This window comes from Paralichthys olivaceus, chromosome 9, assembly GCF_024713975.1.
Source record: "Paralichthys olivaceus isolate ysfri-2021 chromosome 9, ASM2471397v2, whole genome shotgun sequence".
NCBI classification, from domain to species: domain Eukaryota; kingdom Metazoa; phylum Chordata; class Actinopteri; order Pleuronectiformes; family Paralichthyidae; genus Paralichthys; species Paralichthys olivaceus.
Window position 1 is genome coordinate 25,022,884 of NC_091101.1, and position 23,020 is coordinate 25,045,903.

Consider the following 23,020-nt stretch of genomic DNA (forward strand, 5'->3'; position numbering starts at 1 on the left):
TTATCTTATCTGAGCTTAAACCTGGTCATTAATAACCAGAATTAAAATTATAAACCTGAGTATGAACATGTCTCCTTGAAAATAAATCTGTATGTACACCAAGAGAGTGATGTTATCGTCTCTGCAACGCTTTAACCGACTACTACCTCAAACTGTGGCTAACGCCTGGGTGTCTGTGGGGCCTCTTTTTGATAGAGTGCCTCTTTTTGACCAGAGGGGACGATTCGAACACAGCGGGAGGACGATTTAACCTCAAGCCACTCTGAAAAACGAGCTGCAACTCCTGCTTGAGCCGAAGCCAAACGACACATGAGACTGTCCCTCGGGGTGGAAACCCCACAACCGCAGATAAACAGGAGCATCAAACTGGTGCAGTGCCTCAGAATCTAGGCCACTACTGGGGGCTGGACAGTGAGTGTTACATGGTCTGGTGGCTCCATAGCTTTTACAAACTCCAACAATGGGCTGCATTCAGTGTGATTGTAGTTGCGAGGGTGGGACAGTTGTCTTTCTCAGCCCGGCCCTGCTTTCACACTGCTGGAGCTGGACCTCTATTATCCTGTCTCTCAATAAGACAAACTGCTGTCATCGTAACACACTAAAACAATTTACACGCTTGCTCTTTTTATATGATCTGCAGTGTCTGTAAGAGAAATTAAGGAAACAGAATCAAACAGGGAACGTAAAGTGAATATTCTGTGTCATTAAAAGCGTTGCAGTTATTTTTGTGCCAGGTTGAACTCGGTTGAACCTGTAATCAAAGGCTCAGAACAGATACTACATGTTTTATTCATGGGACAATGAATCAGCTGACCTGTTGCACATGCATGAAAAGTTTGGCATCAAACCAGCGTCGTCACGTTAGAGCCAAACTGACTCATCTGTTATAATATCGGCAGATTTCACAGACATATCCATGTCATCGTTTATGTTAAAAACAAACAATGAAGAAAAGATGGGCATTTATTTATTTACTTATTTAATTAGGTTTATTTTCATAATTCAAGTTCTACACATCGGGTTATGTTTTCTTTGTATGTATAGTTATTCATATTAAAGTTTATGGTTTAAATATTTAAATATATATATAAGTTTCACTTCCATTTCATTCCATTCCATTTTTAAATAAATGTTCGCCTCTTAGCACCTTTTGATATTACAAAAGCAATCATGCACATATTTTAATGTTAAGATTGCAAACAGGAAGTTATACAGCCTCCTGTTTAATTCCATGAAGTCTTGTAAATGACTTTATTCAATCAAGGCTCTGTTGGATGCAATTAATCCACCATTTTATTCAGTCAGGCCCCCGGTTAGCCTGCTTTCATTCCATTAAACGGCTTTTCCCCTCTAGTAGCCTGTTTTATTTTGTCTTCCAGGAGCTTGCCAGGTCACAGTCTGAGTCCGGCCTCCCGGAGCAGCAGCGTGTCCTAACAAGAATTCATCCAGACAATGAATATCTAAGCGTTCTGACTCCGGGGGCCGTAGCTCTGGGCAACACAACCCAGAAAAGATGGTGCTGTTGATGTGTTTGGTGAGTGGGACACAAGAAGACAACTGACAGTAAACAGTCCACAAACGATATGAATACAAACTCTGAGCCAAACAGCCTTTAGGGTTCAACCACAAAAGGTCAGAGGAATTCAGCAGATTTAAAAAAACCCAAGAGGAGCCAAAAGATTAAGAAAACATGGCCTGAAGTTCAGGTACTTTTGTGGAGTTTTTTGTGGTTTTAAGTCATAATAATCAGCTTATACAGATTTGTATGACATGTTATTTTAAACAGATTATTATTTTCATACGGATTAAACTGATTTGAGATCTGAAATGACACACTGTTAACCTTTGCTGTATTTTTACAGTTAAATACCAAGAGATTCACAGTAAAACTAACATAAAACACCATTCCTGAAAATACCTTCAAATACAGTCAGTATTTTGGAAAAGGTGGTAGTATACTTAGTATACTAAGACATTTGGCAGAAAGGCAGCAGAGTCGTAAACCAACAATTATTAACCTTTCAAACAAATATTAACGATGTGATATGAGAATAACTGCCAAGCGATCAAGAAGAAATTAAAAGTTCCAGTATATTTATTCTGTAAATAATGTCTCCATAACTAAGTACATATTCCGTTAATCCTTGAACAATCACACGTGAGCTCCGATTCTATTTTCAATCAACTAAGATTTGAATTTAATTATTTAGCTCTCGACTAAAAGGAGAGAAAACGTTGAAAACTTTCTCTGGTGTCAGCACTGAAAGTCACTTTTCAAGGGACCTGGAGTTGTGTGAAGTTAGAGAGCAGTGATTGGTTTTAACAGCGTGATTCTTTTGTCATTATGCGGGATCATGGAGCGAACACGGAGTGAGAGAGGAGTTTAACGTGCACTGAGATACTCCCTCTGCAGGACCGGAGCTCAGAATGAACAACGATTAACGCCTCTGGTCAAAAACAGCCTCCGTTCAAAACTAAAAAAAATTAAACCCACTTCAAAGTTTAAAATCACCAGAATGAAAACTAACAAACATCGTGTGAAGCTTCTCACACACAGTCTTCCCTGCAGTGATTGTGATGTTCCACGTGATCAGAGCTGAAGCCGCCCACGCTCCGGGTCCAGTTGGGTATTGAACATATTGATGCACGGATCCGCAGCAGTAAAACAAGATCTTGGCTGCCTGGGTCGGCCTGTGGAGAGTCTGCTGAGAGGACTGAGGTTCATTGTGTCTGTGTGGGCTTGTGCAAGATAGAAAAATAATTCCCACAGATTCTGCAGAGGAGTGAAGAGAAACACCGGCAGCGACTCGGCCAGAGAAGCAAACTTCTAAATCTCACACTCTCGCAACGGCTGAGGACAAAACCAAAGTCTAGCATAGAAAATATATAAAATAAAATATAATGTTTTTTTTCTCGGCCCACGTTCCGTCCCTCAAACAATTTCGAAAATCACTTTTCATGGCACAGACCGGAACGTATGGTCACGAGTCGTAACCCGCCGCAAACAGACGTCCACTTCCCAACAGGTATTGTGAGCGAATAAATCGTGAGCTTTGGCTTTTTCCATCGCAGGTGATTTACTCGAGTGCGAGTTGTAATCTGACAAATGCATTTTCCAAATCGTGCCGCTTCACCCAGTCGAACATAAAGTTAAAACACAGTGACAAAGAAATGAAATACGATTCTGTCTGTTCTAGAAATGCGTCTGTTTTTGGGTTATAAATCCAGAAACCACCTCTGAGCTGTAAACCACATCAGTGAGACCTGCAGCGTGTCTCTCTCTCCGGTGCGACACGGTGCCACATCATCACGACCGTAACACGTACGTGCACCGATAAATCCAAAAGAAAGGCCTGACCCAAGCTTCACCGCGTGGACTTCCTGTCCGAGCACTTTGTGTGTTGATTTATATTTCACTCATTACAAGAAGTCACGGAACACGAAGGACGAGGAGACAAAATGTAATCTGTAGAAAAAATTAAAGTGGAGTTTGGCTTTTAACCAGAATGACCAGTAAAAAAAAAAAATGATGAGGTTACCCCAGGAGATGTGAAAAATTATGGGATGTAAAGCAAACGTGACAACAACCTCTCCAGTTAATTAGCTTGGCACCGGTTTGCGTGAAGCTGCCATTGTGCTGGGCAGCGATCACGCATCCACACAGACATCGTGTCTCCTCCACAGGGACAGAGGGGACACTTTGCACGTAACAAAACACAGCAGAACTAAGAAATATAACGTCCATACAAACAAAAATCATTTCTAACACAAAGGAGAGAGAAAAGACAAATGAAAAAATAAAAGCTCAGTACACTGCATCTGGATTTATGGCTGCTCCTGTGTCTCTGTGTCCTTGTGAGCTGTTGCTCGGTCTGTGTTTGCTGTGTCAGCTCAGTTCTCATGTTACTGCACCAGTGGCGAAGTGGGGTCTGCACCAATGGGGCCAGTAACTGATGGAGACATTTATGTACGTGGCCATTAAACTATATTGGCCATGTAAAGTGTAAGAGGACGGATACTGCACTGTCCACTCAAACTGAGGACGGGGTTGTTCCATCTTTTCGACAATAGAGTGGATTCATGCAGATGAATCGATGCCCCGACATTTTTCAACTGATTTAAAAACTGTTGCGTTCATGGAGGAAGGATCAGAGTGGAGATGTCAACCTCACGTGCAAGAGCAGCGACAGGGAGACTCGCGAGAAAATACAGAAATGATTCTGTACGTTAAGAAAGAAAATCATCACGATTACACAAATGACAAAATTACTGTACTCACTGAAAATAACGTGATCATTAAAAAATGTTTTATGTAGAAATAATAAAATGACTAATGAAAACAAAATGGCAGGTTGCTCTGATTGTCATTCTTTCAACTTTCAATTTTAAATGCAAAACTTTGCGTCTGCAAAATATGAATAATTCCAGAAGTGAGAGAAACGAATCATTGACCGAGACAGAGTCGAGAATTGAAAAGACAATTCTTCTAGTTTTTCTTAATGATTTCAGATGTGGCTTCTCAGTATCTAACTATGAAATAAACAAAACATGAATGTATTTGACATCATAAAAATGATCCTCCTCTACTGTCTGTACCAAATATTATAGAAAACTAAACCGAACCAATGTTTCACAGTAAATGTTAATGTAACTGCTGCTTTAATGATCTAGAATGTCTATACATACAATCATAGGTTGACCAGAGGCACAAGAATACAACATTTTAAGGATGTAAACTAACTGACTGATGGTGGCGAACAGCCATGATGCAGTGATTTCTTTTCTCCTGCCCAGTCCTGCTGCTGCTGCTGCTGCTGGCACTTGAGAAAACTTTCATTTTACATTTTGCTGACTGAAAACTCTCGACTCTGCCACTGGAAATAAATTGGCTGTGAGCACGTCCCAGTGGCCTGACACTTATTTAGCCATCTTCACAGTCATCGTGCCTTTCCTTCAGGACGGAGCAAAGTCAATTCCTCTTCGCACTATTAACGAATCCTCTAAAAATAGCAGCGCGTGTGACGACCCCCCGGGGAGGCTGTTAACCGAGCGGTGAGTGGGTTACAGGCGGCAGAGGATGTGCGGGAGTGTGTGTTTGTGCGTCACTAAGTGACTAATTGTTTGTGCTTATTTTTGTGTGTGTGTGTGTGTCTGAGGGACTGTGGTCATGTTATTGAGCAATTAAGTGACTGTGAAACGTTTCACAACAATTAGGAGTCGTTTCCTCAGAGCTGCAATCAAAGACCAAGTTCAGCCAAGGATTAAATGTCACTTGAGACGGTTTGTTTTTATGAAGGAAGAAGTAAAAGAAGATTTCATGTACAACAAATTTGCTAAAAGTTAGAAACTCAGATAAACCAGTTCTTCAATGACAACACTAGTTTAAATAATCCAAGATGGAGTCTTCATCTAAAGAAGTTCATTGTAATCTCTTGACAAACGTTAAAAGTGGTTGAAATGTGTTTTAGATCAAACTCTTTAAATCTAAACGGACTGAGACTCAGTTCACTGTCACCTCCATTATCATCAGTTAGACCCTGCACGATTACCGTGAATGTCCAGGGTCACAACGTTGAGCACTTTTGGGTCAATAGTGTTGGACACCCAGCGACTGAAATAGGCGGCTGAGGTGCATGTTGGGTAACAGCACGTGGCAGGGGTCTTCCACTCGGCTGGAACAGAGGGACGGCTGTTGTGTCTGTCGTTTCATCGTTGTAAATCCATGCAGGAGTTACGTCGAGTCGGAGCTGATTAGCTCAGACCGAAATAGCTGCTGCTGCTCTTTTGATAACGTGCGGCGTGGCTTAATGCAGCGTGCACTTTTTACTACACGCACGTGCACGAGCTGAGCCACGATACGTTAATAACAAACAAACACAGCAGAGAGATTAGAAGCGCCAGAGCACTGTTCAGTTCAGGTTCACAAGAACGGATACTGAAACAGAAGCTTTAAAAAATCTGTCACTCTGGATCTGATCGTTTGAAATATATGTTTTCTGCATTTACACCAACCCACATCGAGACGTATGATTTATGACCACGAGGAGAAATGACCACAGCAGCTCCACAGACAGGAAGCACAACAAAGCTTTTAACACAAACTCGCTGTCGCTGCATCAATATAACGACTCCGGTTCATCTCGTCGTCTCTAACTGGCGGCTGCTTTCGTTCAATGCACTTCTCTGTGGTTCGTCCACTTCTGATGACACGTTTGTGCAAATAAACACTTTCATCGTGAACCCGATCCGAGCGTTCGAGCTCCGATTCACGACTCTGAGCGAAATCTCTCTAATTCACTTCTATGTAATTATGAAACAAGGATTCACAAATAACGAAGGCCCATTCATCACGTTAAGCTTGTTTAGATTTCGATCTTCGTTCGCCCAATTTAACCCGGTGAGAGAGTTAATGATACAGCTGCACTAACGGGAGCATCTCACCTGATGAATTAATTAGTGTTTGTGTAAACACACTGATTGGGTTTGATTTCAAACAGACAAACAGTGACAGGGAATAAATTCTGTGCTGAACTTTGCATGAGCCGCGTGTTTGCTGGATTTTATCACAGACACACACACAAACACACACACGCGTCGACAACGAGCACGACTGTGTCACCGGTGTGAATCAAACCCCGGCTCCCTGCGGCTCTCCTCTAACCCGGTAAACATTTCTCATTCATGTTTACAACCACAGCTTTTTGGCAGCTCCCCTGAGATTTGACCCAACAACCCTCAAAGTAGAGGCTGACGCAAGATGAACATTTTACTTCTCATCTTCGTTTTTTTCGCTCTTTGTTTTTCTTTTGTTTTCGGAGCAGTCCATCCAGTCCTGCTCTGATTCTGTCACACAAATACCACGTGAGATATTACGTAACTATAAAACTGTTGCGCTGATTCTAGGCGGCGTGGAGGAGTTAATGCATCTAGAATTCAACCGTATCACGTGGATCTGACTCCAGAATGTGATTGTATCACGATTTATAAATATCACCACCCTTTGCTGAAGAGCTATGATTTATGAAATACAGAATACGGAAAAATAGATTTTTAGATTCATGGTCAATATGTCACTTCTTAAAATCAATCTTTCAAATGATGTTTTGTGTTGGCAGTGAATCATGACAGCTCCCCAGTTATCTTGATCGCCCCCTGGTGACTGCATGTGCATATGAGCTCGGTTTGCGTTGAAGAGATATTAACTCTGTTTACGAGACGTGAGGCCGAGCAAGTCGAGCAGTTGTATGTCGGTCTTTGAGTCTGTTTGTCGTATGTCTTGTTTTCATTGTTTTGAATTCGCCCCAGGAAAAATAAATGTTTCGTAAAAAGCAGCTTTACGAAGTGGAAAATACAATTTAGCGTAGAATGTGCAGAAAAACACAATTTAAAATTTGAGAAAAAACAAATGTGTCGCTCACTTGTTGAATGCTTAAAAAGAATGTTGTATTCCAGGTAAGATTGGTATTCATCTGGTGTGACTGAACGAACACCGTTTGTTTTTTAGTGATCTCCTTAACAATTTAAAAGCTGCAGCTAAAACCATTGACTCTAGGTTACCAAGGCAACGAGCTGGTTGTGAACACTGACTTCACTGTGAATATGAAGGATCGTCCCTGTTGGATTTCAAACCGTTCGTCAGCGGTGCTCGTGGATTTGAGAAATGAGATAAAAGGCTTCTCAAGAACAAGCGATGTAAAACCGCATTCAGAAGTTGCATTGATCTCGAGCATTTACATTTGCAGCCTCTGCCTTCGCTGCTCACGTGCATTATAGTTAATTCAATTAAGAGGAGGGAGGGGGATTCATCTTAGTCATAAATTATGCTTATATCTTATTGTTATTCAGAGGTAACATGACATTTCTATTAAAGAAGACCAATCCATGATAGCATTTTCTATATTTGTTTGGGATAAATACGACAACGAAACAGACGTGTGCGACAGAATTCAACTAAAAGTCTTTTTAACGCAGCTTTGAAGACATGACAATGAACCTGTGGACTGTATTTGTGCTCTAACACCAGATCCAGGGCCAAGTTTAGATTTTGGTGCGTTCACTGTCGCCTCTCTCCTCCTCCTCCACAATCTAATTGTCCTCACCCGTACCTGAGCGTCCCATAATCCAATTTTAACACTCTGAGAATAAATATCACCCCTGCCACTCCTCTGTGCCCGGCTCTTAGCTTTTTAGTGGTAGTAAAAAGCAGTCTGGTCCGGGGCTCGGTACTCATCCCTGTCCTGCCTGTAATTGCTTCATTAGAGCCTCTGCAGCATCTCCGCCTGGTAGCTCGGGAGATTTAATAAGAGCTCAGAGGATGCTCTCAGACTCCAGCGTCTGGGCTGCTAGGATATTGCTGTGGAATTTCTAATATCCGGGCTTTATTCCAACGAGGACAGAAAGTCAAAGAACATCAAACTAAACACATTCCTGGATCCCTTCAGTCAAGCACAAGATGAGAACGCCCTGCTAAGCCTTTTGTGCTGCGGCTACATCCCCAGCGGCGACTGCTGCTCCCTCCACTGAGACGGCACAACAGAGCGTGGATTGAGTTTCCCAGTTTTCTCGGAGATGATTTCAGTGAGATAAAGGACAGACAGAGATGTAATGTGCTAATATATAGAATAAACACACGGTAAGTTTCAAAGCTTAAAGCTTTAGTCCCAAGTATGTGAAGCTAAACACTTCACAAATCATTTTCCATTATCTTGTCACTTTCTTCACAATTCTTTTTCACTTTCCATGATTAGGAAAATATACTTACTTACTTATTTACTAATGACAAGTGCAGGTGAATTATGAACTTTTTCTTTTTCGCCTTTGTATGACGAGAACAGTTTTTAGTTTAGGTTGATCAGTCAACAGAGTCTTAGTCTCCTTTTTAATCCTATTCACTATTATAGAACCAGTTCTGGTTCGATTAGATTAATTAGGTTCTAACTAACAAATTCTGAGATTCAAACAATCAGTTAATCAATCAAACTTTGGAAATCTAGAAATTCTCCAAACTTCAAACTATTTATTGCAGAAATCCTTTATCATAGAGTGTAAATAAAGATGGACGACATGATAACTGCCTGAAAGTGAAGCCAAACGTCTTGATCGTCCCCTGGTGGCTGGCTCCAGTACATGTTATAAACCCTGCCTCCTACAAAAAGTAGGAGTACATGTTAAATCTTTTGTTTTCATAGATGGTTTCTGTCATTTTACGTAGTTCTTATCACGCTGGTGTTTCATTTTCTGGTAAATTTAGTTTTAATCAGTTAAATTCTGCTGTAAAAATGCGGTGAAACGTCACGATCGACAGCTGAGACAGACTTGGTGTTTCTGTGATGATGACGATTTGTTATTTGTTATATATGTTTTATATATGTGTACATATAATAATGATAATTATAAAAATCACCACGGTGAATTAAAGTGTGAATTCCTTGAAGATGAGACCAAACACAAATATGAAGGGTGCTGCCACATAACATCTACAGCAGGTCTTTACTATATATAGCAGCAGGGGGGGATGGGGAAGGCAGGCTGATGACCAGCATTTGTGTGTGTGTGTGTGTGTGTGTGTGCATGAAAAGGACACACAAGATAACAAGAGATGTGTGTACAGTGTGTTTTTCCCCGGATGTGTGTAGCCTGTATTTGTGCATATAGCTTGTTTATATTGCTGCATACGTGTGCGTTCAGTGTATAAAACATGCCTGCTTGCATATTTCCCTTGTGTGTGCGTGTGCATGTGTCGTACTCACGTGATGACCAGTGAGGTGGAGAAGAGCAGCGTTCCCAGCAGGCCGCGCCGGCAGTCTGCGTTCTTCCTCTGGCGCTGGTGCATCTCGCCGCCGCAGTTGTCACAGCAGCGGCACATGCAGAAGAAGAGGCCGACTAACGGCAACAGAACGGTGAACAGCAGGCCCACCGCCGCACACACGAGGAAGCCTATCTCGTAGTAGATGGCCTGGGATCAGCGTGGGGGGTGGTGGTGGAATGAAAAGGGAAAAATAATAAGATGAGGAATAAGGAAACATAATAGAGGCGAGCATCGAAATATGATGAGGTGAGAAATGGGCATCAGAGGTGGAAAAGCAAGAAAAAGAGGTTAAATAAAAAGAGGTGAGATTAAAGTGGTGGTGGGATTGTATCAGGAGGAGAGAGCGGATGAGTTGGGGAGTGAGGGAGGGAAGAAAGGATAGATTAACGATGACATAAAGGAGAGAAAGGGAGGACACACACAAGGATGCTGAGGATAAAACGAGCGACAAATCTAAAAATATCTTGTAGGATCCCACTGCAGGAAATTCTCTCTCTTCTCTTTGTCCAAAGGGGATTTGTGGATAAACAAAATACACATTGCATAACGCTAATCGCTGCTGGAGAATCCTTTTCTTTCTTAAATACCACAGCAAATTCAATGATCAACACTTTGGAAACAATATTATTCAAGACAGATGCCAAGACTCTTAAAAGCTGTGAGATGAAAACACTGCCCCTGCACTGAGAGCAGCTCGTAAACTAACAGAGAGCGATTCTTAAAGGTTGCTTTTACATAAATTTTCATTAAAGTGCAAAACGCACTGAGAGGATAACAACACATTTAGGATTGTAGGAGTCAGAGCCGTCTGTGTAACCCCGTGGTGCAGTTTTTTCTCACTCTAATGAAGGAGAAAAGCATATCTGATGAAAAACCTGCTTCAATAGGAATGGACTACACAGCAGTTAGTGCTCTGCAGCAACGAGAAGCTCTTTAAACTCGCATCGAGTCATGAAATCCCGATTTTCTGGAAACAAGAAGACAAATAAGCCCCTGGGGGGAGATGATTGATTACAACTAATTGAGGAATACGCGAAACAGGTGAAAGTATCTCTTGGCACTGGCTGGATAATCTTTTAGTTCAAAAACCTTGCAACCTCCCTCATTATGGCTGATATTGAAGAAATGCAGTAACAAATACACAGCCAGATTAAACTGATGCACTCTGATGTAAGAGCCCTGCGTCCTCCCGGTGTTCAATTTATTAATCCCATTTAAATCAATGAAGTAGAACAAATATTAGAAACACTTAGTATAAGGTAACTCCACTCATGATGAAGTACAGCCTCCGAAATGACCATAAAGTTGAATCAATAGATCTCTACGACACTTTAAAACTAAGAGTAACCATTAAACCTTCAGGTGAGAATATACTGCACCGCTGTTGGTCTGGAATCGTTTTGAGCGGGTGGAGCTAATAAAACTGAAAAATGCATAAAATCTCGATTCTTCAGTTCTTTCATTTCACCTGTTGAACAATGTTAAATTAAGTTCACATACAGGGAAGCTGTTAAGGTTAATAAACAGTTAAAGGAGACATATTCAGCTCATATTCAGATCATAAGTTTAAAAGTTTAAATGCTCTTATTTTCAGACAACGCGTCACTTTCGTCAGACTGTCCACTGCTGCAGCTCCTCCTTTCAGCCTCTGTCTCAAACACTTGGTTTTACCTCCCGTCAAAAGCCTGCTCTAATTGGCCAGCTGGAAGCTACTGGGTAAAATTCTCATTTTTTATGATTAACATGCAAATGATCTATGACATGTGGTGTACCTCAAGGATCCATTCTAGGCCCGATCCTATTCTCCCTATATATGCTGCCCCTGGCATCAATGTTTGGAAAATACAATGTCTCCTTCCACTGCTTTGCAGATGACATTCAAATATACCTTAAAACTAAGACTTCACTACAGTCCCCCGCAAACTTTCACTACTAATCACTACTAAAAACATATCTGTTCTCATTGGCCTTCTCCTCGAGCTGAGTAAGTTTTATCCCAGCTTACTTTATTTATTTTATTTTACTAAAATGTTTTTATCATTCTACTTTCTCTCTCATTCTATGTTTATTCTGATGTATTGCGTGTTACTGTCCTCTTGTTGGACCTTGTATTGTGAAGCACTTTGGTCAACCATGTTGTTTAAATGCGCTATATAAATACACTGACATTGACATTTGCTTGTCAAACCTGTTTCTTTAATCTTTGTCACGAAGCAAATATTGGAGTAGGTGTCAAGGTGCTGTATAAACGCTCCAAACACATAAATTCAACACCTTAACTTTGCAGTGTCAATGTTTTCTTTTACCAAATTCAGACTTTGGAGGAAAACAACTTCACACCTCAGGGAACTGGGACATTTTGAGGAGCTTGTGAAGGCACAGGAGCTTCGTTAAGGGGCGGGTCAGGCTAGCTAGCAGCTAGCACTTGGACACTTATAAGGCCTATAAGACACTTGAGGAAAGACTGAACAAGGCATCACATGTCTCCTTTAATGGGTGAAGAGAGGTCAGATGGTTAATACATGATGGTGAAGACCAGTAAGATTAAAAACATCAGGACTATATGTCAGGGAGGAGTTAGTGGAGGGATGCTAACAACTTGGCTGAGGATTCCTTTTGGAAATCTGCTCGTTCCTCAACCCGACATCTCGATAAACTGTGACTTTGACTGAATATCAGAAATATTCAAGGTGACTCGATGCGATTTCTTACAAATTTTCTCCGGCTATGACGAGAGAGTTAAATTGCTGCTGTCGTGTTTGCCGGCTCGGATCCTCTAGCTCCTCTTGTCATGTGCGACAGCGCCGCTGCTTAATCTGCTCCTATCTAAACCGCACTCAGCACAGGCTTTGGAAATTGGCAAAATTGAATAGGGGGTTGGTAATTCCCACACCGTATGTAACTTGTCACAATGAAGCTCAATAGCGTCTCATTATAAAAGGATCAAAGCGGCGCTGCTGCCCGTGCTCCTGAACGGACAAACTGCTCTCCCAGCTGATTCGCACTAATCTTAATCGCCCGCATAGGTCAACGACCCTGCGTTCTACAGGGACCTGCAGCTTTTACTTTTTAACATGCAGCGAGAGAAAAGAAGTGAACACGTCAGAAAGAAAAAACTTGTCTCTACTTGATTTAAAAAAGTCTTTATGAAAACTGGGGAGAGCTCCAGCTGTGAGAATAATCCAAAACTCCGAAAGCCGCCGTTCGGATGCGAGAGGATTCTGGCTGTGTCAGGGATCTACAGGAGTTTACAAGCTGACACTCACACACTCTCAGACCGAATCGAATCTTGGGGTCAGAGAACAGAGAGGACAGAACAAACTGCTCTGTCCAGATGCAGAAAAAGCTTTTTTTTTTTTTTTAGAGTAGACCGGATAAACTTAACATGCTTTTTGAGTTTTTATGACAACTGAAGGTTTACACTGGTTCTCTGTCACGTTAGGAAGGGGAGGGTGAGGTGAGGGGTATTCAGCTGCAACATGCACCTTCACCACTAGATGTCACTAAATTCTAAACACTGAACCTTTAAGAGATAGATAATTAAAACCTCTTCCACAGTTGCTGTGCGTGTTGTTGTCAAAAACTCTCGACTCTGTGCTTCCCTCTAGTGGATGTACTGCTTAACAACCGTTCCAACATAATGGAAGTACGCGGGCAGTGACGGTAACATCGTTTAAAACTGACGTGTCCATGTTTGTACATCAGGGCAGCGTGAATGAGCCTTTAAATCACCAACGTCAGCCCATGTGTCGAGGGCATTGTGCAAATCTGAACGCTTGCGTTGTCATCCTGCCTCTGGGCTCTCGCTTGTTATTGGGCGAATCTTCACAAAAGAAGGACAAAATGTTTTATTTTTCCACCAACGCTCTTCAAGGGCCTGCAGCTCCGGCTATTTTTGGAACGTAGCTTTATCTTAACAAGTGCCCAAAAGAGGAAGGTGACCTTCTAACAAGAGCAAACTGGATGTTGAGGCGGCAGCATGTGTGAGCGGTGAAGACGGGCGTTCCTTCAGAAATCCGATTTCATCAAAGCAGCGGCCACAAGCTCTGCTGAAGTGTCCTCGAGCAACATGCCGTCACTGAGTGTCCATTTAAATGCCTGACATGTAAGAGCCGCTGTGAGCCGATTAATCATGTGACTTTTTGTTGTTTTTTTTGTGTCAGGGTTTGATTCATTATCCTGACCTGGATCATGTTGCTAGTAAAGTGGGAGTGGCTGCCAATCAGAGCCTCAGGAGATACATGATATTCTCAGTGACGCAATTTCAACACCATCAAAAGGACAACCAATATGCAGCCTTGTTATTCATTTCATGTCTTTATTCAAACTTATATATTGTTGTATATTTGCTTTTGAATTTCCATTACACGATTCAGGAAATATAACAAATACATAGAAAACTAAGAACGTCATTGTTTTGTTTTGTTTTTTTTAATTTTATTGGCCTGAGCTTTTGTCCACAGCTAAATATACTTTTAATCCGGACTAAGATTACACATCACTGACCCTTTTAAAAGCGACCAGTTTAAAGTTAGCAAAGTTATCTGCTATACTTTAGGTTGCAGGTGTCAGGGTGGTCAAGTGTTTCGCCAAGGAGGTTGTGGTTGTTGGCGTGTCGGCTGTTTTGTCTCTGTTTGTAAACTGACGAGAAGAGGTTTGAATTGATGCTGTGAAGCTGTGGTGGTGCTGCACACTGTGTGTCAGTGGTGCAGGTCAGTGTGTGAAGATTTACAGTCGTAGAGAGAATTCTGCCAACATCAGCACGCATAAGATCAAGTGTGTGTGTGTGTGTTAACATGTGGATTTAACTTGCTGTGGTTAGTGCGGACATCAGGGAGGCAAATACTGCTGAGAAGCAAATTAGACGACCGACCAGCAGTTTCGAAGGAATTCACTATACGACCACTGAACAGTTTTCAGTTGTGCTTTACTCACACACAGGGTCAGTTATTACAATCAGGGAAACTCAAAGAGCAGAAAAGAGTTTTGAGCGTGCAGCTAAAAGTTCACTATAAGTATTGAAATTCACAGATTCAGCAGTAAAACGAGACCCTTGAATAAACCACGCCAAACCCACGTTGGTATTTCTTCCATTATGTGTGGTTTGATAGGCAATGACGGGAATGTGGCGGCATGTGTTGCAAGCTATCCTCCCACAAGTCCCCAGCAGAGAAAGAATGGAAACAGGGTATTATTTCACTATATGTTTCCACTACACTCAGATGAACCGTTGCATTATCCTGATTACGATGATGCAGGAGGATCACAGTCAGGGACGAAGGGTTTTCATCAGTGTCACTAATGAAAGACTGAGCGAGCCAGAGGGGGGATGTCAAGGTGGTTGTGAGGTGGATGGGAGGGATGGGTGGAAGTCGTAGAGCTGCACAACTCATCTTGTCTTCTCCGATAATTAAAATGTAGCCAATGCATGGAGACAGAGACGTGTAGGTTTTCTGTTTACGCTGTGCAGAACCACTGACTTAAAGGATGGGATGGAGCAGGATGACACAGGGGGACAGGTTTGACTGTAAATCCAGTGAAGTGCAGACTTTACCTGGAGGGTCAGCACTATGTTCTCTGGCTGAGGGAGACCAGATCAGATGAAGAGGGCATGCAGAAGACAAAGGCAACTCAGCGTCAAAGAAAGAGCAAAGCCACAAAACAGAAACACGTGGATGAAAAAAATAAAAGAAATGAAAGTATTTAAAACCGGGCATGCATATCCACATAGTTGCATTTTGTAAATACTGCACACAGACAGAGAGTGGAAGCCTCTATAATTAGGAAACAGCTTGAGAATGAACTCAAACTGTATTTTCTTTAGGTCTCAGGCACAAACAGAGAGTTGAAGAAACTATCAGGTTGTTATTTATAAAAACTCACATGTTGTTTCCTTCTTTAAATTCATACATTTTGCCAGAAGCATTTTTCTTTTCTGCGGTCCCGGTGATAAGATCGCCTCGGTTTACAAAAGCTATTAACACCTCGCTCCAGAACAGTCACAGACTACAGAGCGTCTCTGAGGTGCACGTCTCCTGTAATTCACATCATATACTGCAAGAAGTGATTAGAAAAACAGAATGCACTAAAGCACACACACACACACACACACACACTCTTACCTTCTGATATTCCGTCTGAATGGCTCCAAACTTGTCTTTTGCCAGTTTTACGATAAGATCTGCAATAACACAAGAAAAGAAAAACGACACATGAAGAGAACTGTGGGTGTTTTTCTGTGATAGAAACAACATGAACACTGGATTCCTTTATGAGAGTCCCTACAGGATTCATAACAAGTTCTTCAGACCGCAATGAAGGAAATTCAAGACCAGTGACATTAATATGAAGGAATATCAGAGTCCCAGAAGAAGCGAATAACTCTGGAGATGTCGCGTCATGTTGGAAACTACAGAAAGAGAGAGTCAGAATCCATGGTGGAGTGAACTGAGATCAATTCTGACTGAGCTATATTTACATAATCTTGTTTGCAGTTTTATTACAGTGTGTAAATATCTCTATCACTAAGAATGGAGACTTTTCAAACTATATATGCCGCCAAAACGTTTCTCCGTGAACGCAATTAAAACCTTCGTAATCATATTTAAGATGTACTACGTAATATTTGAAGGCATTTAAGATTGTGGACCTCTTTACAGCATATACATATATATCTATATATATATATATGTATATATATGTTCTGGTGGTGTGGAATCTTCCCTGAGCCAGCAGGAGCAGAACATATTGCAGTTTTTGTGAGAAGTGATTTCTGTCAAGCTGAAGCAGCAAGTTGACATTTTTGACAAGATGGTGTCAGGAAATGTGACACTGCAGTGGCCCTTCATCAGGAGCTCTTCCCTCTGGGCTTCAGTCTGACAGTGTGAGAAACTCCCTCATTATTTATCAGGGGACTGACATCGTGTTAGAATCCTGTCGATAGCCTGGCTCCTGCTGAATCCCAGAAGAACCTCATAAAGTCCTGCATGACGGGAATGATTACTGCTCGGCTGATAAAATGTCAAAAACAAGTTTAAATATTCCAACAACATTGGTGACGTCTTTTTTTTTTTTTATCAGTTTAATGATGTTTCTAGTTTTAAAGATAAAAAGTTGAAAATATCTTTGAATTGGTGGGTACACATGCAATTCTCTTCATCTTCCATTCGTGGACTGTGGACGTGTTTGATAATTGGTGACATCAATATCTGCATCCGTCCATATCGGTTGCTCTCTAACGAGCAGATGACATTCTGTGCTTCACTTGGACTCTTAAAGCTGCAGACGTGGAAAGTAAATTCGGGTATAAATCGTGTCCCAGCGTGAAACGTTCCTACAAAACAAAGAAGAAGAAGTGCATTGACAGTCGACGTCTTCAGACCTGCATGTGTTTGAGCTGAAAACCACGGTTTGCGCAAACTACACATTAAATACCACACGACAAATAATAGTTTATATAAATAAAACATTCGATCAAAACAAGATGAATTCCCTGAAACACAACAGATCAGCTCAAACAACATCTCCCTTCAAACACTGTCAGACCCTGTTCCCTCCCACGTCTCCACCTGCTGCAGTTCTGGGTGTGACTCATCATGTAGAGATGACAGAGGCAGGAGGTCTTCTCCTCACAGGCGAGAGGTTTCCAAAAATAAGACAGAGTGAAAACACTCGGAGGGTTTTCTGTCTTCTGCAGCAGCGTTTCTTCACTGCAGGAAGAAGAATATGTCCCACACAAGAATTGTTTGATTTATCACGAAACAGACTAATGCTTGTTGCCAATAATCCAAAGCATGAGATGTGTGTTAATATGCGGCAGCTCCAGGATCAGACTTCAGCTCACCGATGTTGAGAAACAGAAGAGCTCCTCATTAGGGCTGATCACGTCTAATTTCCTTTTTATTGAAACGATTATTGACGCAGGATTATTTGTCGTGTTCCTCCGTCAGTTCTGCTGCACACTTGAGTTTAACCACAACTAGAACAGGAGTTACTTATTGTACTCGCCAAAGACGAGTCTGACTGTCGCCTCTGAGAGGGAGTTTACGTTTGTTTGTTAACAGGATTACGCAAAAACGAAAAGATCCAGGAATGTTCTTAAACATTGCGAGACAGGTTGTTCTTGACATTCTCACTGATTTCCTCTGGAATAATTAAGGGTTGTTGGGTTTGTCAGGGGTTGATAGTCCGGAACATGAACTGGAAGTTTGTTGGTTATCCTTCCTGCTGTCTTGGTTGAAATGGTCACGTCGTTGTTTGAAGACAGTTTCCAAAGTAGCTACACAACCAGAAATCCCTCGAAAACAGAGGTTACCAGTGGCTGAACACTGCAGCTGCTGTTTCTGAGCGGTGAAGCTACAATTCCTAAAAATATGTGGTATCAGATCTGTAGATTGAAGAACTTCAGGAACATTGGAGGCAGTTCTGATGTGACGTGATGTGGATTCAGTTTAAAATCAACATATTATATGTGTCTTCAAGGGGACTGTGCTCCAGAGCTAAAGTCTGTGATTCACTTTTCCCACCATGTTCAGGAAAAACAACATACTGTATGTTTCCTGCTTCTAGGTTTGTTCCTCCTCCCTCACACGGCTGACGGGAGTAACTATTGTGTGCTGCTGGTGCAGTTGTGAAAAAGATCCGGCCTTTGGGAGAAAAAAATAAAAGTACCGAGCTCAGCTATCACCTTCTCTTGTTCTGGTGAAGCTTTGTGTGTGTTTCAAAGAAGCTCCGGACGTTGTGGTGAAGGTGTGTTTAAGGACGCAAACTGTAACCGAGGTAAACAAGGTCTCTATGCGGGCACCACCAGGCCCCGGGAGGGAGGGGGGGTTTATCTCTGCACACCACAATAATATCAGAAGATTTCATCATGCTTAGTTTAAACACAGCTAAGGTCTGGTTGACAGAAGTCAGTGTAATCCCAGCAGCATGAACGATTTCTCTGGAACCTGTTAGTGCAAATGAGTTTTACATTAACCACATCGCCTACAGCAGTGAGCGCTGCTGCTGCTGCTGCTGCTGGAGCCAATCACAGCGAATGTGTGACAAACTGAGAACGAACGAATAATAAAGTAGTTTGTGCGTTTTTCTGCCTGTGAGGAAGATTTGTACGTCCAAAACTACAATATTGGAATTCATAAATTAGACTATAAATGTTTGGGACATCAGCCAGGAGAGGAGCATCTGGAATAAAAAGACGAAGTTAAGAGGACAGAGGAATGAAAGAGAGAGAGATGAAGGAGAGAGAAAGAACAGAGACAGGATGAGTGAGGAGAGAATTGAAAGAGGGAAAAGAAGAGAGGAGGGGGGGGGGGGGGGGGGCCTGGATTGAATCCGACCTCCGTTTTCCAGTGAGAAGCATTTAATCCCTCTCCATGAGCGAAAAGCTCACTTGATGTGAGTTTCCACCCACGTTAACTCTCTCCTGTCCATCTTCTCTGCTTCCGCCTGCTGGTAGAACATGACTGTCTCTGTTGTTTGTTGCACAGTCCACACTGATTGTGTGTGTGTGTGTGTGTGTGTGTGTGTGTGTGTGTGTGTGGATTAAGAACTGCGCCTTCAGCAAAATGCATATTCACTATGTGAAACGTCAACATACATGTGGAGAATTAACGTAAATGTAAATTCAGCAGGAGACGGTTTCGAGTCGAGCCTTTAGAGCAGATTTAACGAAGCTTCGCAGGAAGATGAGTTTTTCTTTAGTTGCACAGGAGAGGCCTCGGCCGCCCTGAGGAATCCCACAGAGCTCTATCTTTGTTCGGCTGCTCAGCATCGGAACAACAGGGGAGAACAAACTTGTCACGGTGCTGAACACTTACAGAACTTATTCTCTCACCGGGGTGGAACACTTAATGAAGCGTGGAGTATTTATTACAGTAGCACATTTGGCTTTCTGCAGGTGGCTCAGTTAAGTTTCCAGTTGTGTACGTGGACTTGTGAATAGTAGAACCTGACAAATGTGGACTTTTAGAAACTGATGGATATCGTTATCAAATTCCCATTTTTTTACGATCTTGAATTTCACAGTGTATAATTTAGGTAAACATTACACGCAGAGTAGGAGTTTATTCCAGATTGAATAAACGGTCGAGAAAAGAGAAGACGAGAATGGTCAATGGTTCTAACAGTGTGATGGGAGCAGCGATGGTTCTACAATGAGACGTTCAGTGTGACCCAGAGGACATCCTGTGATTGTTACCGAGGCAGAGCTGCTGAGATGTCTGACCTTTGTAAACGCCGTGCCGAGCCTCAAACAGCATTCAGGAATATCATGTAACATACGCTCTATGAAAAGCCAACAACCTCATCCCTGTGGGAGACTCAGGGTTTCTCTTCTCAAATAAATGTCATGAATCCAAACAGGTCTCGTTAACAATGAAGCCGCTGGTGGGATGAGACGAGCGGTGGAGCGATGACGTCCTGAAAATAAAAGAGAACTGTACTGAATCTGTGATTTAATCTTGTACATGTACTCCGATCTCGTCTTCCTTTTATTGATCACATTTTGACTTTGACACTCAGACTCTTATTATTCATACTTGTTGGAAACCAGAAAATAAAAACTTTGTCGACTGCTGCACTTGAAAGATCTTTTTGAACGAACGCACTTGAAACAAACGTGAAAAATAAAAACTGTCATCGTCTCCGGCTCTGTGTGACGCTCCCTCAGAAGGCGTCTCTATTTTAATAAACTTCTAATGTTGCTTTAATTAAAGACGACACAACATAATACCATGTCATACATTTAAGTCATCTCTTGAATCCAGTCTCTTGTTTATAGGCTTATTCATTGTTCTAATATATTTAGTAGTTTACTATGTGTTCTAGTACTTTATTGTGTTTCATTTACTCAGGGAGTATGCAGTCTTTAGTACATTCTATGTGTATTACATTCTATTTTGAGCTTTTTAAATTCTTTGTATGTTTTATTCCTATCTATCAATCAAAGATATTTGTTTCTATCAATCATTTCTTATTTTTCATCGACATGTGCACCTGCTAACGGCTGATACGAGTCTGGACGTGTAACTCTGGATTGTTGTTGAACGCAGCTTTATATTGAGCGTAGTTCCAACATGCAGCAGGTGCACTGCAGGAGCTGGACTGTGATCGGAGCAGAGCGTCACAGACATGCACCGCCTGCTACCAGACACGTCGATGCTGCTCGAGTCGAAAAACAAGGAGCCGATTTTATTTTTATTTTAAGCAACTAAACGAGTGAAATTGAAAACCAGGAGGCGTAAAAGAGCTAAAGACAGAAGTAGAGATCGCTGAAGCAGGAAAAAAAACAAAGATGTGGAACAGGCAGAGACAGATGGATGAATAGAAGGAGGGTGTGAATACTAATAGAGAAGAAGAAGGATAAATGGATGGATGATGGATGTTGAGGAGGGATGGACAGGTGAGGGATAACGGGTACTGACGGCAGCGTGGCCAAACCTGTGTGAACTGCAGCTCGGAAAATAAATTCTCATCTACTTGCACCGACATCCAAATCAACACAACTCTGACTCTGCCCTCACTAAGCCCCGGCAGTCGCCTGCGGCAACACCGGCTGCAGACGGGCTTATTAAAAAATATACAAATAAATAATACACTTCCACACCACGACGACGACGGTGCAACAAAACAGAACCAGTCAGAGACGCTCTTTCTTTTTTTTTTTCCTGAACAGAGGGGCGGTGCAGCGGACGACGTGGATTCTTCCTGACAAAGTTATCTGAGGACACGGAACAGGAGAGAGCTTTGTGTAAAGAATTAAATTCAGCAGGGGCTGCAACACTAATGCAGACAGGAAACTCTTTTTGGCGTTTTCTGTCGCTGAGGTGACATAAACAGGATGTTTGCTCCTGCCCTCATCCTTCACACTCCGGTGTAATAACTCCGAGGATTTACATATAAATACATGTTTGTTTAAAGCGGCAGTAATGGATGTTATTGCGTTAACTGCGGGTCAAATGACTGCGTGTGTGAAAGGGGGTCGCCTCTGGTTACCACCCAGCTCGTCATTTTCAGACGTGTCATTTTCAATCTTCAAAAAGACAGAAAGGAAGCTCTGCTACCGAGGTCAGACACCCGACCTGAAACTTTTTTGTTCAGAAACACCAGAGGAAACTTGAGTTTGCTTGGAATAAAAACATTCATAAAATAAACTCAGCGACTAAGACGGGGAAATTACATACAAGAAGGTTTCTCCTTTTATAAACAGCACTTGCTCACAGGTTCCTTCTGGTTTATAGGTTTTATGCTAGTTTGTGTTTTTCATCTTTTATGCGTTATATCCTTTCCTCTTGTGTTTTTAGGGCAGGTGCAATATTTTATCACATTTATCCTTCATTATTATTCTGGGTCTTACACGATATGTCCTCTATGCTGTCTTTTCCTGTTGTGTTATGTCTCCATGGGGACAATAAAGTGACATGTCTTGCAGTTCAGGCGTGTCGGTACCCGGGACACCTCCAGGTTCCTTCAGGAGGCGTCACAGGTCCTCGGCTCTGTGAATGTCAGGTAACACAAGGAGCCAAACAAATCCTACGTGTGTTTAATCCGTGTTGCTGAGCAGCGTAATGAAATCTGGGGGATTTTTTAAGCCACAGCTTTGGGTGTTTTCAAGCGGATTCAAGATATTTAACTTCCACTGTGTAAACACTGAAGTTAGATTCTGAAGATTCTTCGCACATACACAATAAATAGTGATTCCTATCACAGTGAGGTTTTTACATTTTCAGTTTGAGTAAGACGGCACTGGTGTTGGATTGGCCGAGGGTGAAAGTGGGCAAACACCCAGAGCTGAGTGGGGAGAGAAAATATTGGGTCAGTGCCTGGTTGGTGTTTACTTTGCTTCACAAAGATGAAGATAAACCAGAAAATCTGATTATATAGCATTTTCACAGTGTTCTCAGTTTTAGCCTCTCCTGTGTTAACACGTGTTGAGTCAACATGTGTGTCTAAGCTGGATCTGTCAACATCCGTGCTCCCAGTGTCTTTAGCAAGAGTCACAAGATCCACAGAGTTCCACAAAACTTTATTGTTTTCCACTAAAATTAGCTTTTCCCCTTTAAAACACTGAATTATTTTACATTACATAATCATGACAATATTCATCCGGTTAATTCAACTACTAGCATGACCAGATAATAACTATCATACTTTATCTTAACCGAGACTTTAAAATGCATCATTGTTTTTATGCTCATGCGTGTTACACTATGC

At 41.9% G+C, this 23,020-nt stretch overlaps 1 protein-coding gene across 28 annotated transcripts in view; it reads right to left on the reverse strand.

Annotated features, from left to right (window-relative positions):
- Positions 1-23,020, reverse strand: part of prom1a (prominin 1a) — a 62,587-nt gene that overhangs the window by 23,956 nt on the left and 15,611 nt on the right. For 23 of the 28 annotated variants that reach the window (XR_011243977.1, XR_011243973.1, XR_011243972.1 and 20 more), the window contains 3 exons: positions 15,931-15,989; positions 15,363-15,389; positions 9,750-9,955 (listed from right to left, as the gene is read on the reverse strand). Coding sequence is in view for 18 of the 28 variants with exons in the window: in XM_069531010.1 (XP_069387111.1) it covers positions 9,750-9,955; positions 15,363-15,389; positions 15,931-15,989 (292 nt within the window). In the remaining 10 variants the exon portion in view is untranslated. The remainder of the gene's footprint in view (positions 1-9,749; positions 9,956-15,362; positions 15,390-15,930; positions 15,990-23,020) is intronic. The other 5 variants (XM_069531018.1, XM_069531026.1, XM_069531019.1 and 2 more) reach the window with 1 other exon arrangement.